This window comes from Buteo buteo, chromosome 15 (genome assembly GCF_964188355.1).
Source record: "Buteo buteo chromosome 15, bButBut1.hap1.1, whole genome shotgun sequence".
NCBI lineage: Eukaryota > Metazoa > Chordata > Aves > Accipitriformes > Accipitridae > Buteo > Buteo buteo.
The window spans coordinates 17,722,999-17,737,330 of NC_134185.1; the positions used below are offsets into that span (position 1 = coordinate 17,722,999).

The 14,332-nt window shown below is 48.9% G+C and overlaps 1 protein-coding gene across 1 annotated transcript in view; it reads left to right on the top strand.

The window, feature by feature from the left end:
* Positions 1-11,484: 11,484 nt before the first annotated feature.
* The window catches only part of GRIK2 (glutamate ionotropic receptor kainate type subunit 2), a 415,252-nt gene continuing 412,404 nt past the window's right edge, over positions 11,485-14,332 (top strand). Inside the window, exon 1 of the mRNA XM_075046677.1 lies at positions 11,485-11,689. Within this exon, the coding sequence (XP_074902778.1) occupies positions 11,575-11,689 (115 nt within the window). The 5' untranslated portion in view covers positions 11,485-11,574. The remainder of the gene's footprint in view (positions 11,690-14,332) is intronic.

The following is a 14,332-nucleotide window of genomic DNA, read 5'->3' on the forward strand; positions in this document are numbered from 1 at the left end:
CACTAATAATAGTCTTTCCTTCCACTTACTACTTTGGTTGAGGTCTTTTCTGTACTATATACTGTAATGCAGTGATAGGGACCAATTAGAAACACTCTGGCAAAAGCAGTTATATCTGTGAGATGCTTAGAATTAGTCTAGAGAAGAGTAGACTGGGGGACACACAAGATAATCACACAATGGTTGAGACTGGAAGGGACCTCTGGAGGTCAACTGGTCCAACCCCCCCCCTAATCAAGCAGGGCCACCTAGAGCTGGTTCCCCAGGACCATGTCCAGACACTTTTTTGATATCTCCAAGGTGGGAGACTCCACACTCTCTCTGAGCAATCTGTGCCAGTGCTTGGTTACCCTCACAGTAAAAAAGTGTTTGCTGATGTTCAGAGCGAACTTGTGTTTCGGTTTGCACCCATTGCCTCTGGTCCTGTCACTGGGCATTACTGAAAAAAGCCTGGCTATATCTTCTTTGCACCCTGTCTTCAGGTATTTCTATCCATTGATAAGATCCTCCCTGTGACATCTCTTCTCCAGGCTAACCAGTTCCAGCTTTCTCAGCCCTTCCTCATATGGCAGATGCTCCAGTCCCTTCATCATCTCCCTTTGTTGGATTCTTTCCAGTTTATCCATGTGTCTCTTGTACTGGGGAGCCCAGAACTGGACAGAGTACTTCCGGTGTGGTCTCATCAGTGCTAGGTGGAGGGGAAAGATCACCTCCCTCAGCCTGCTAGCAACACTTCTCCTAATGCAGCCCAGGATACCATCAGCCACCTTTGCCACAATGGCACATTGCTAGCTCATGTTGAACTTGGTGTCCACCAGGACCCCCAGGTCTTTTTCTGCCAAGCTCCTTCACAGCTGTTTGGACCCCAGCCTGTACTGTACATGGGGTTGTTCCTCCCCAGGTGCAGGACTTTGCACTTGCCTTCACTGAACTTCCTCAGATTCCTGTCAGGCAATTTCTCCAGCCTGTCAAGGTCCCTCTGGATGGCAGCACAATCCTCTGGTGTGTCAGCCACTCCTCCCAGGTTGGTGTCATCAGCAAACTTGCTGAGGGTACACTCTGCCCCATCATCCCAATCATTAATGAAGATGTGGAACAAGACTGGGGGCAGGATTGACCTCTGGGGTGCACCACTAGTCACTGGCCTCCAACTAGACTTCGTGCTACTGATCACCATCTTGTGGGCCTGGCCATTCAGCCAGTTTTCAATCCACCTCACTGTCTGCTCAGCCAGCCCATACATCAACAACTTCTTTATGAAAATCTTACGAAATCCTTACTGAAGGTGAGGTAGGCAATATCCACTGTTCTCCCCTCACCCACCAAGCCAGTTACTTAATTTTAAAAGTTTATCAGGTTGGTCAAACATGACTTCACCTTGGTGAATCCATGCTGACTACTCCTAAAGATTTTCTTATCCTTTATATGCCTGGAAATCGTTTTTAGGACTAGCTGCTCCATCACCTTCCTATGGATTGAGGTGAGGCTGACTGGCCTGGAGCTCCCTGGGTCCTCCTTCTTGCCCTTCTTGAAGATAGGAGTGACATTTGGCTTCCTGCATAATATTTCTTCAGATGTTGAGAAGATAGTTTTAGAGAGAGGAATAAACTCATCTGTATGTCCTCTGCAGGTAAGAGGAAGAGTGGTGAGTGTCAATTGACATAAAGCTGTTTAAGGCAAACATCAGAATCTTCTATAACAATAAGGATTGCTAAGCCATGAAAGCCTTCATGGGTAGACTGCAAAATATGGCAGTCTATTGGAGAATATTGTACACTGTATTGTGATGGGCGCCAAATAAAATAAAATGTCCAAGCCATGCTTCTATATCCAAAGGTATTCAGACTCAGGGCAAGTTTTTATTCTTTTATGGCTCTTAGTAGTGTTCTATTTTAGGCCTCTTAGTAATGTAATACACTTTAGTGTATCTCCTAAACAATAAAGTGAGTCAACATGTAAGTCTTGAACTAGGCCAGGTTGTTCAAATGTGAGATATTAATTCTAGAGTTATGGGGTGTCATCTCTAAAGACTCTAGACATTCCTGCCTAAGACCTGTCAGTGAAAGTTATTAGATAATCCCATCTTGCTAGACAGTAAGGAGAGAGAAGAAAATTATCAGATGTACAGATCAATGAATTGCTATGAGAAACATCATGCCTGCTGTGTTACACAGGCCAGTACTTTTAAAATTAACAATAACACACAATAGGTACAAATTCCTCATCAATTAAAAGTTCAATTTTGTATCTGATCCATCAAACTGATATACAGATGTAACGTATGGCTCACTGTCTCCCTCAAGTGGATAATACAAGAACAGGGATTTATTTCTTCCAGACAGATTTTTTTGTTTTATTCCATCTTGCTTTGACTCATTCTTCTGTTTGAGAGGCAAGATTTGACACATGCAGCCAGCTTGACCAGTAATATGAGTATACAAGGTTATCATTAAAAGCTGCAACCAGCGGTGAAGAGCAAAACTTGGGAGGATTTTCCTTGGCCAAACTTAACAACAGTTCTTTCTTTGCCCATGAGTTGTACCAGAAGTCCTTATGCCATAGCAGTAGGACACAGATTTCCTGAAAAACCACCCAGTGTTGTTCACAACTGCAAGAGGATAAAAAGACAGAACAACGGCTGGCAGGAAGAACAAAATACTCAGTTGTCTGCAGTCTGAAGCCCCAAAAGTTTGCTTCACTGTTTTCTATGTCAGGGCATAAGCTGTGAACCACTCATCTTGAACAAGTCCTCAGATTTGGGTCATTAATTTGGACAGAATTTGTTTAGGGTTGTTAAGCCTTAGCATTCAGAATGCCTAAAAGATTATTTTGGTTATTTTTGGGTCTTTGTAGATCTGGCATTTTTAAAAAATGCCATGGAAACTCTTTTGAAAGATCTTAAATTCTGACAGTGTTTATATTATCATAGCTGACCCAAAATGAAAGATAAAGCAGGAAAGAAAAAAAAAAGTATTATTAAATATTCAGATGTATTGAGTATTAGTGATAGAATTCTGTGGGGAACAAATTTATCTGACATCCTTAGGTAATTTCATTTTGGAAGTTTAAAGAAATTAGGCTACAAGTTAACATTACTTCTAACTTTGAGCTGTAAATGCACTTAATGGGGTGGGAATGTGAATAACCCAGATTATTTTGTTCTATATGTTTAGAAATAATGTTGGGAAAAAACAAACAAAAGCAAAAATAATTCTCATAAAGATGTTTGCAACTTTGTTTACTTTTTAATAGGGTTAAATTCGTATTGGCTCTTATAAAACTTGTTTCAAATAGCTGGCAAAAAGATGACACACATATATTCTTATTTGATAAAGTTTTAGATTTCAATAAAAATAATCAACAATAACAAAGAAGCAAGCAAGCAAATAAATTTGTTTTTTTTTTCTTGGAAGAGTCCAGGACCTTGTGTGACAAATTCTCTGGTACACCTTATTTTGAATACTGACGAGCTGGGCCTGTATGTTTCCTTCTGGTGGTCAATACTGATAAAGTTCAAAGTTCCCACAGTGCAATTGGGAAGAAACATAGCAAGAAACTTTGTCAGTATTGAAATGATGGGGATTTGTAGTAGTCAAAGCCTGAGAAAAGAGAATCCCAGAGTGTCTTCCCATTATGTCACTGACTTGCAGTGTGATCTTTGGCTTGTTGTTCCAACTTTCCCGCTCCAACGTATTTCATTTGAGCAATAACGAAACATATGCTAAGTCCCTAAATATTCCAATTGATGCTTGTTGGTAACAGGACTGGTGACACTGGGAACCTCTTTCCTGTCTGAGGGAGGACCTGATTCTGCGTAAACTGTTGTTGGCTGAGGAAACCATTGAGGGTTCCACGTCTGGACAGAAATGTAACCCAGGCAACGAGGGAAAAGACTCTGCATCAATGTCGTTGAGGCGAAATGATTACATGAAGGTATTACACAATGCATCTGCAATATTAGAACCATTCTGGGGACTGAAATGCCACATCCCTTTTCTTCCCCTGCCTTCCTTTCTCTCATCTTAGTTTTTACGTTTGCCTTGTTTGCTGTTTGTGCTGTGGTCAGAAACCTCTGGGTAGTAACAACGCAGATGCAGTCAGTGATAAAAGAAGAGGGGCGGCATCACCGAGTCGCGGCTCGCCCAAATGTTTGCTCATGCCACCTCGCACGCTTCGCACCCTTTGCCTGCCCGCAGCGTTTGCCCGCCTCGCCTTTCCGTGGCGATCACTTGGTCACCCCCGTGGCGATCCCCGCCATTGCCTTCCCTCCCGCAGGACCCCCCAGAGCTCAGCTTTCCGCGGCGTTGGCCAACAAGCAACCCGCTTACTCCTGGCGTGTGGCACCTCCTGCCCAGCTCCCTTTACCTCCTGAGGTTGCAATGAGGCGCTATGCTTTAGCAGTGCGTTTGGTTTTTACACGAGTTATCTCCATTACAGCTTCAGGCAAATGAACTGACTAATGAATTTTCTGTCGGCCATGGAAGTGCGCTGCAAGTAATTAAGGGATGTGCTGTGGGGCCGATTAAGCTGCAAGTCACAGCGGGCAGAGCCCAATCGCGGCGAGCCCGTCGCGCTCTGTGCCGCCTGCGCTCGGCTCCACAATGGGATCATTGACTATTTATTTACTTCGCACAACAACTCTGCTGTTTACTCAGTTATAGGAGCTTTTCAGTCGCCAACCCCCACCCGCCGCAGCCCCAGCTCTTCGGCGCTCTTCGAGACCCCCCGCCCCCGATAACCGGGGCTCCCTAGTCGATCCCTCGGGCGGGTGGAGCGGGGCAGCGCCTGAGCACCTTTGCGGGGGGCGGGCAGCTCTCCCCCGCGGATGCGGGACCGGGAATTTTCCTTCAGGGCTAGGCGAGGGGACGGGGATTTTCCTGTCAAACTGCACGGCACGTCTGCCCGGAGATCAGACCTCGGGAAGGCTGCGGGGTGGAGGGGAAGCGCCGGGGAAATCCTGCACCGCTTCGAGGCACGTCCGAGCCGCGGGACAAAATGGGGAGCAGCGGGGAAGAGGCAGCCAGACGCCTGGGGCTGGGCTGGGCGAGAGAGGAGAGCGTTGGCAATCCCGCCAGGGGACAGCACTTCACACCCCAGCTCGGAGGGGAGGCCCTGGCCCTATTAGCAGAGCTTCCCCTCCCGCAGCTTTGCCGTTTAGGAGCGAGCCCGGCGGGGAGGTTTCTCCCCCCCCCCGCCCTCCCCGGCCCGGACCCTCTTCCAGCCTGGATGGGGAAAAAGTGCCCGAGCCCAGTCCCCGCTGGTGCAGGGAAGGAGCGGGGACAGGCGGGCTTCAGCATGAGGAAGGAGTCGAGAAAGAGCCGAAAGCACCCGCACTTTTTCTAGCACCCCCGCAGGCTGCGGTAGGGGCTCACTCCCGCACCCCCGGGGCGGAACGGGGACGGGCAGGGGTCGCTGAGCGCCGTTTTGCAGGCGGCAGGGATTCCCCCCCCCCCTCCGCACTCCCTCGGTGTTTACAAAACGGGCTCGGGGACCCCGATTAAGGAGCTGGGACTTCCAACGCCCCGAAAACTCGCCGCCCGGCGAGCTCGGGGGAGTTCCCCTCGGGGGGCGGCGGGGGGGAGGAGCGGCGGGAGCGCTTCTGCTTCGCCGGCCGCCCCCGAAGCCCTGCGGCCGCCGGTAGCCGGCGGGGCGGGCGGGTAGCGGCGGGGGAGGCGGCGGCGGCGAGTCTTGGCGTTGCGGGGAGCCGGGAGCGGCGGCCGTGGAGAAAGCGGGTTTCTGCTCCTTTAAAGGGCGCTGTGCAGCGCTCCGGCCGGGAGGCGGATCTCCCTCCTTCCTTCCTTCCCTCCATCCCTCCTTCCCTCCCTCCTCCCCCCTTCCCTCCCTCCCTCGCTCGGCCGCCGCTTGCCGCCGCCGTCAGTGGTGCCCGGACGCCGGCTGCACCGCAGCCCGGGCAGTCCCCGGCGTCCTGCCACCGCCCTTCCTCGCCCCCGCCTCCGCCTTCCTCTCCCTCCCAGCTTCCCCGCCCGCAGCTCAAGGTAGGAGGATGTCCCGGGGTCTCCGGCTGGCCGCCACGGCCGGAGGGGTTGCATGCAAGTGAGGGGCTGCGGGGGGGGGCGGGAGAGGGGTGGCGGCGGGGGATGCGCTGGAGCCGCGGCGTGCCGAGACCCGCACGCCGCGACGTCTCTCGGCCAGGTGTCTCCGGGCGAAGGCGGGCGCTGAGCACCGCCGGGCTGGCCGGCTCCTGCCGCCCGGCTCTGTCCCTCCCGTGGGGGAGGCAAACCTGTCCCCTTCCTCTCTTCCTTCCCGCGTTGCTCCGCACCCTCGGAGCCGCCTGTCTCCGCCGCTCTGGAGGTGGCAGGGGTGGGAAGCGGAGGCGAGAGGGCAGGGCAGCGCAGCCCCCCGCTGCCCCCCGCCCGGCCCCCGCGGTGGCCAGGAACTGCCCCCCCCCGCCCCCAGCCGGAGCGCTGCTCCCCCGCCGGGCTCAGGGATGTGCCCCCCGCTCTCCTGGGGGAGCGGAGGTGAGAAACGGGCTCTAACTTTGCTAGAGTTGTGGGTGGACAACAGTCTCTACTTCCGCGAGGTCTCCTCCTGCTCCTACCCGGCCCCCACCGTACGGCGCAGCCAGCCCCCCTTTCGGCTTGTCGGCAATCCTGTCGTTTATTTCTGAACAAATTCAGCATTCTTTGGGTGAGCATCCATCGCTAACCCAGCCAGGGCGCTGACACTCTCTCTGTGTAAAGCAAGAGACATTCCTGCCTACGGAGTGGAGGCATAATTGCGAGAGCCGTGCGCGCACTGAAAAGGAATGAATACATTATAATGAAAACCTCTCTTCACGTTTTCCTTCGAAACTTTTGGGGGACTAGAGCATGGAAAACGTTAAACATCCTCCTTGTCCTCCCCAAATCTTTTCTAGCTTCCCCAACCCCAAAACAAACTGAAGGGACGAAAGGCTGATCTGTAGATAATGTCATAAATGTTTATTCTTGCTGCTTCAAACCTGCTAGGAAAGTGCATTGCTGTGATACTCAAAAGTGCCTGAAGAAGTAAGTCTATTGCATACTTAGTTCGTTAATTAGAATACACGTCTTTCCACTAGCTAAAAATTAATTACCATCTTAAAATGTCATTAATCATCGGCGCAGCAGAAACTTGGTTGTAAATTTGGACTGAGCTAATAAGAGACAGAGGAGAACCTATGGTTTTTATAGCTGGTGGGAGTGAAGTGCAAGTGGGCCGCAATGTGTTTTTAAATGATAATATCAACATTCATTTGAATAGTTTGGCAAACGTTTAAAAAGGGAGGGCTGTTACTGCTTTGTCAGCAAAGCTGCAATACTTGTTTCTGGAGATCTGGAGATGCTGGTCAGGTGTTGCGGTAAACGATGGCTCTCCTTACACCAGATTGCAACAGCAGGAGGACAGTGGTGGCATGTGAATCTGAAGCGTTCGCAAGGATTTGCTGAAAAATACCTGAGAAACAAAGCTTTGGGGACTGTGTGTTATACACATACTAAATTAGTATCAGTTGTTGTTGGGAGAGGACAAAACAGTAGATTAAGTGATATAAAAATCTTATCATCGGTTCTCAGAGATACAGCTATGACCCGAAAATGAAAGCCATTTCCTTTTTAAAGTAATATGGTAAAACTATACATCCCAGTAGGTGGCAGCTAGCTGGAACTGGGTTAACTTTTATTATGATAACGGCACATAAAAATAAGATCAGAAGGAAAAAGCGCCTGATATAATAAGGTAATCAGAATCACATCTCTCTCCTTTCCAAATGAAACATGATGTACATAAGGTCACCATTTGTACTTGACACATACCTAAAAATTTAGTAGGCTTTTATTACCCAGAAAAGATTTAAAGGCCTCAGATTGTATATTCTTCTTTCCCTGTCTATAGCTGGAATACTGTTTTTCACATCAGCTTCACTTGAACATTGTCCTTGTATATTGAAGATGTATTACCACCATGCCTACGACAGATGACCAAAATGTAAAACAAATCAAAACATATATCCAAGGAATTGTAGATTTTCCAGTTGCTGATCCCTAAAGTGTAGAGGGCAGTTTCATAAAGACTTTAATCTGAACAGAACTGTGTAACAGTGGTAAGAAGCCCCCCAAACACGAGACCAGCTTCTCCAATATAACATTTATTGGGGATTTCCAACCTTTGAACTGTACATCTCACAGGGAAGGAAATATGAAAGGCGTTAAGAACATTTACCTGCTTTCATATTGAAATCATTCTGGAGGGTGGACAAAAGTATCTTTTTAAAGGTTACCCTTCCTTGTCCCTCTGTCCCCCGAAGGAGAAATGAAGCTAAAGCCCAATTAACAGAAAGGGAGTCTAGGGCGGTGAAGTCTGAGGCTTTAGTTTGTTGCACAGTCTGTAAGTGATCTTCAGTCACCAAATATTTAGGGAGTTCTAAACATCCGATGTCTTGCAAGATTTACTTTTTGATAAGGAACTGATATTCTTGAGAAAATAATTCTGGATGAACTACAGCATTCCTTCAGGGTGGGAGCTAGGGTTTGAAGGAAGGGGGAGGGATGTTAACACAGAGCGTTAGGCGATGTGTGAGAGCAGGTAAGAAGGAGAGCGGTACTCCTCCTAAACCCATAAAATGCCGTCAAGTAGCTGGCCAGCTAACATAATCGAGGGTACTTTACACGCCTTTAAAGAAGCCGGTAACAGATTTTAATCCCCCTCCCGCGCTGTGAGATGGCTGCAAGGGAAACAAGCAGAAGGGCTCTGGCCCCTGGAGCGGCAGGGCAGCTCGCCCGGCGCGGCGGCGGCGGGCTGGGAGCGCTCTCCGTGGTGCTGAAGGCGGCGCGCCGGGGCCGCGCCGGGCGCTGTCCGCGGTGCTGAGGCCGCAGCCGGCTGTGGCGGGATGTTGGCACCGGGGGAAGGACACTCGGCTTGAGTCCTAGGCCCGCGAGCAGGGGTTGCAGCGTGGGCTACTGAATAGGTAATAGCAAAGGGAATTCATCACAAGTTGGTTTATGATGCCGGCTATAAACGCCTCGGTGAGTTAGGAGCTCTGTTGGGCTCAGATTACAGGTAGCTGTATTTTTATTTTTTTTTTGAGAGAGAGACCTTGGAAAATCAGACTGATAGCAGGAGCCACTTTGCTCAAAGTTTATGGCTTGTTTTACGTGCTAAAGCTGACCGTGAATATCACGTTTTCAGAACTGCTCACCGAAACTAAATTAAATAAATAATAATAAAATTATCAGTTTAGACAAGAAGCTACATCTGAGCATTCATAATTTAAAAAGTATCTAAAGATGCCTAATGTCCTTTATTTCAGCAACACCAGGGGAAAGAGGAGGGAGGCAAAGAATGTTCACAGTATTCACGTGGGTCGGTTTTATTTTTACTTGGACTAAGATAAAATATGAACAAGTAGAAGAGAATAAACGAAATAGAAGAAAAAGCATCTCTCTGCATTTTTACTGGGAGATATTCTAAGTGTGAACTGAAGGAGTCGCTAGATATCTTTGCTTTTAACACTAGGTGTTCTTTTAAAGTGCTCCAATAGTCAAATCGTCTGATTGAATTCCCTGCTAGACTGCAGAACTAGCCATTCATGATACTTATTTTTGACACTGCAGTTATGCCTCCATCTTAAAGAAAAAAAAATCAATGATGTTTAATAATGCCCTCACAGAATGTACATTTCTTTTCATCAGCGTTTTACAGTGTTTTAAGTAAATGCGTGCAGAGGAAATGAGTAAGCCATAATGATAAAAAGTTACTGTGAATTGCTAACACTCTTAGGGGCACAGAGCACCAACATTACAGGTTATAATTTAAATGATGCTGTTACTTATTTACATGTTTACAATACACAGATGTTATTTAAGAATAAACTATAACTCACCTCTGCCATGCTCTACTTCTGACAGATTCCACAGAGTGTTCTCAATAGCTTGCCATCATCAGTATTTATTTCTGTAAAGTCAGGTCTATTCTGTGTTCATCTGTATGTATCTGTGGGTGAAGTCTCTCAGTGATATTTTCTTTAGTAATAAAAGGCAAGGAGGGAGATAAAGGAGACAAAAGATGTCTGTAGGCAGAATGTAGAATAAAATGAATTCATTTTCCTGGTGGGGAATCTAAGAATTATCTTTTAGTGTCTGTAATAAAGCTTAAGTAGGTTCAGCAAAAGCTTCACTTGGATTGCAAAGTCTGACAGTCCTGGTTCAATGTATTTTAATGGATACAGGCACACAACTAATTGTATTTCCAAGGAAAATCTGAAGTAGTCCACAGAATGAGTTTATCTTCTTTGGAACACCTGGCCAAAAGACAAAAGTCTGTGTATGCGTTTGCAGGTACAAACTCAGCATTCCATTATCAAACTGAGAAGTGCTATTGTTCTCACTGAGGACTGCAAAAATGACAAACTACATAGATCTCTCAGTACAGGGAGGAACAGCAACATTTCCATGATACTAAAGTGAAAGGAAAGCAGAGTGCAAAATAAGACAGTGGCAGAATGAAGTGCAAAACATAAACTAGTAAATCCCCAAGTTACTGTCTTTTAAGCAGCATTGCAATTTCAAGCAAGTTGAGCGAAACAGGTCTGTGCATTCAACAAGGCTGTTCTAGCGCTGCCGATTCCTGTTTACCTCGCAAAAGCAGGCTGGTGCTCCATAATCACTGGGTCCGGAGCAAGTTCCTAAGCACACTCAGTATACAAGCCATCGCATTTACCCTATTTCATGCATTAACGTGAGTAACAGTTAGTGAATGTAAATATAATGTTTTTTTTTTTTTTTAGCCTAAGCGTTACTCTGATAACCTGCATGACTTTATTGTCAGCCTTCTTTTTCACAACTCTAACGCTAAGTGATTTCGACCCAGGCAGTCAGCTATTAAAATGCATGAATTGATTTTTACACACCCGATTCCCTTCTCCCCTACAGCTAGCCCCCCGCCCCCCCCCCGCTACAGACCCTTATAGCTATTGTTCGGAACAACTGAAATACTAATAACAATTAGAAGCATGTAAATAAACCCGAGCTGTTTTTCCTCCGACAACGCTGGGCGATCAGATCGGTTGCATAATAGAATTTGGGAAGGCTGTCTGGCAGGCAGCCTTAAGAAGAGAAGAGCTATCTCAATTTCTCTCACTTAATCTTGGCTTCGCGTCAGAAGCTGTGCAGCAGTGCAGTAGAATGGGAGCACGGCAAAAGCTTCGCCAGTGAAACGGCTGGTGCTCATTGACTCTCGCTATGTGGCGATACCTCAGCGATTTCTCGAGCTGGATTATCTATTGATTTTCCTCCTTTCTCGCCTCCCAGGTTTACCCGGCTGGACATTGTGTGTGTGTGGATTTCTCAAGGATTCTCCCCCGACTAACATGGATGTCCCACCATTCCTTGCAGTTGAAGGTTGCTCCTTGGCGCAGTGAATGAAGAACATGCAGGGATTGCTAATGGTTTGGGAAGCGTAGACTCTCTCCTCTCTCTGTGACCATGCCGTGATCGTGTCTGAGGGCCATCAGTTTACGTATCCTCATTCTCACCCTACCGGGAAACCTGACGGCTTAGAAGGGGGAAGTGAGGCAGCGCGTGTGTGCATAGAAACATCATGAAGATTATTTCCCCTATTGTAACTAATCCAGTCTTCAGATGCACCATTAGACTCCTTCTTTGCTTACTGTGGATTGGATATTCTCAAGGAACCACACATGTATTAAGATTTGGTAAGATTTCCCGACACTTTTTTCATTGTGTATTTAAGCCTGAATGCGATATGCGTAGGATTGACTCAGAAGGGGGTGCTGGGGGAGAGCTGGGACGTGCTACCGGAGTCAGGCACCGAAGTCCCTCTTTATTTTGCATCCGGAAGGGTGAATTGCTATGTGTTTTTTCTGTCGCTGCAGCTCATTGTAGCCGTAGTAACGGCACGATGATGACGATAATTATAATAACAATAGGGAGAAAAATGACTGGCAAATGCGTTTGCCTAAGGCTCTGCGCAGCTTGCGTGGCTTTCTCGTAATGTACCTTTTTTGTTTCCATAGTAGTGGAAAGCGTGGCTAACACGGTGCTTGATCAGTTAAAAATCTGTCAACTAGTTGTTAAGTTTCGGCCGCCCGCCTCTGGTCCACCCGAGCCCATCCCGTGTGGGCGCGACGCTGAATGGGAGACCTTTGCGCTGATTTCTCTTGAAGCGTTTGCCTAGTCGCTTGCCTCTTCGGTGGCGTTTAGGATTAGAGAAGAGAGGATTTCTGTCTCGGGCGGTGGTCCTGAAAAAGCCTTTGCGATACGTTTCAAAACCACAGCTTTTCTATGCGAGGAAAGTTGTACGAGTTCCCCCCGCCCCCGGAAAAAAAAAAAAAAAAAAAAAAAAAAGCGAGCGAGAGAGAAAAGTCATAGATCAGAATGAAATTTCAAGGAGCGGTTTTACAGTTTAAAGACTACCCAGCTGGACCATGAAACTTAACCTTAACAGCTCTGCCCTGTGTACGCGCGCCTGTGTACGTGTGTATTAGCGAACAAGCGAGGGAGACCTTTCAGCCGCTGCGTCCCCTATAGAAGTTTCGCTGTGAGGAAGGGCAGGACGGAGCCGAAACTTAACCGCGGGTCCGAGGGGGGCTGTGCGGCCCGGAGAAGTCCTCCGGGGCGAGCCGCGGCGGGAGCTCCGCGCCCGCCTCCGCGCCCTCCTGGCCGCCCGGGCCCCGCAGGCGAGCCGCGGAGGGGGCAGCCCGAAAGTTGCTTCCCCAGGCAAGAGGCATCCATCCTCCTTGCCTACCGAGAGCACGGCTGGAGGGAGGAGGAGCGGATCTCCCGAGTTCGTGCTGGCCGCGGTAAGCTGGAGCAGCCGCTACATCCATTCCCGTGGGGCACAGAAAGCTCCCGTCTTTGCCTGGGAGTAGTGCCTTGGTTTGTATCTGATTTTAAAATCCTCAACACTCCCCCCCCCCTCCCCCCCGCACGTACTTTTATGTGGAACGGAAGGTGGGTAATGATTAAAAAGTCACCCGGCTGTTACCCATCTCGTGTGCTGAATTCCTGGTAGTACTTATTTTCTGCTTCCATCTGGTCCAAAGGTGGTGCTTAAGGCACGTTGCTCTTAGCAACCGTCTTCAGGAATGCTTGTTTCTTTGGACATGGCTAAACGGGTCGGGATACCATTGCGGGGTTTCTTTTGCATTCGGTTTGATCCATAGTCACGGCCGTGAGACTAGCGCTAGGACTGCCTGTGAACTGGCACTGTCCGGCTGTCTGTCCTTCCACGAACCGGAATTCACAACCGGTGCCGAGGGTCGGTGTCTAGGAGTCTGAATTACTTTCAAGGGTAGCTGTGTACACAAACATCTTCCGGGCCACACCGCTAGCAAGAGGTGAGCTTTCCTCCTTTCGGGTCGCATTCTCTCTGAATAGTTACTCCAGGGTACCTATAGAGCGAGCCCCGGAGAGCAGCGTTTTGGTAAGGATTAGAGTAACAAACAATCCCGAGACCGAAGGGTGGTGCAGCGGGACTCCGGCGGCCAGGGACATGGTGGTGGACGCCTGTATTTTCCTGGGCTAACTTCCCTTCCCAACTGCCTCCTGGCCACACCGGCGGTGAACAGGTTGGGCTCGCTCCACTGTTTGCAGCAGCGAAGTATGTATGATAAGTCCGCTTCTGAATCACCGCGTGTTTTTTCTCGTCTTTCAGAAGAATTGCCGCCAACCCATCTCCGAGGCTTAGAAGTAGGTAGGGAGCAGCTGGTTAGTTTATTTTAGTATGGGAAATGTTAGACGTAAGAGAGAGAGAGGACGACTTTTGCCCTGCTCAGCCGGGCCTGTTGCACATGTCTGTTTTAGGGAGCCTGGATTTAGCCTAATCCCGGTGTGGAGTGACTCTGACCGCCAGAGAACTCCAGCTCCTTCCCCAGAGGCTGACATGTCTGCCTCTGTGTAGGGCATGGCGGGCAGGAGGGAAGGAGCAGGGAGTGAGCTGTGGAAAAGCTTTGGTTAGTTCTGAGAGGGCAATTCCCCGCCGCCCCGTCCGGGTTCCCGTGCTATCTGTCCCTTTGGGATGTCCTTGCGACCAGGAGGACGGGATGCCGGTGCCTTCCCGTGGGGTCCTTCCCGAGGAGAAACGAGAGCCGAGGAGATTCCCTCCAGAAGCCAGCCCGCCAGCCCCCGCTCTTCTTCCTCAGCCAGCAGCGCTATGGCAACAGGGGAGAGCTTGAAGCCTGCCAGAGCTCCAGCCCCCTCATTCCTCCCGTGCAAATTAACCACCGTGGATTCGCATTGTCCTTCCCACGGCTCCTCTCATTGTTGGGACTAGCCGGCGTGTCCTTTCTCTCTCTCTTTCTCGCTCTCCAGCTACCTTTTAGCAACCACCCAGGGAC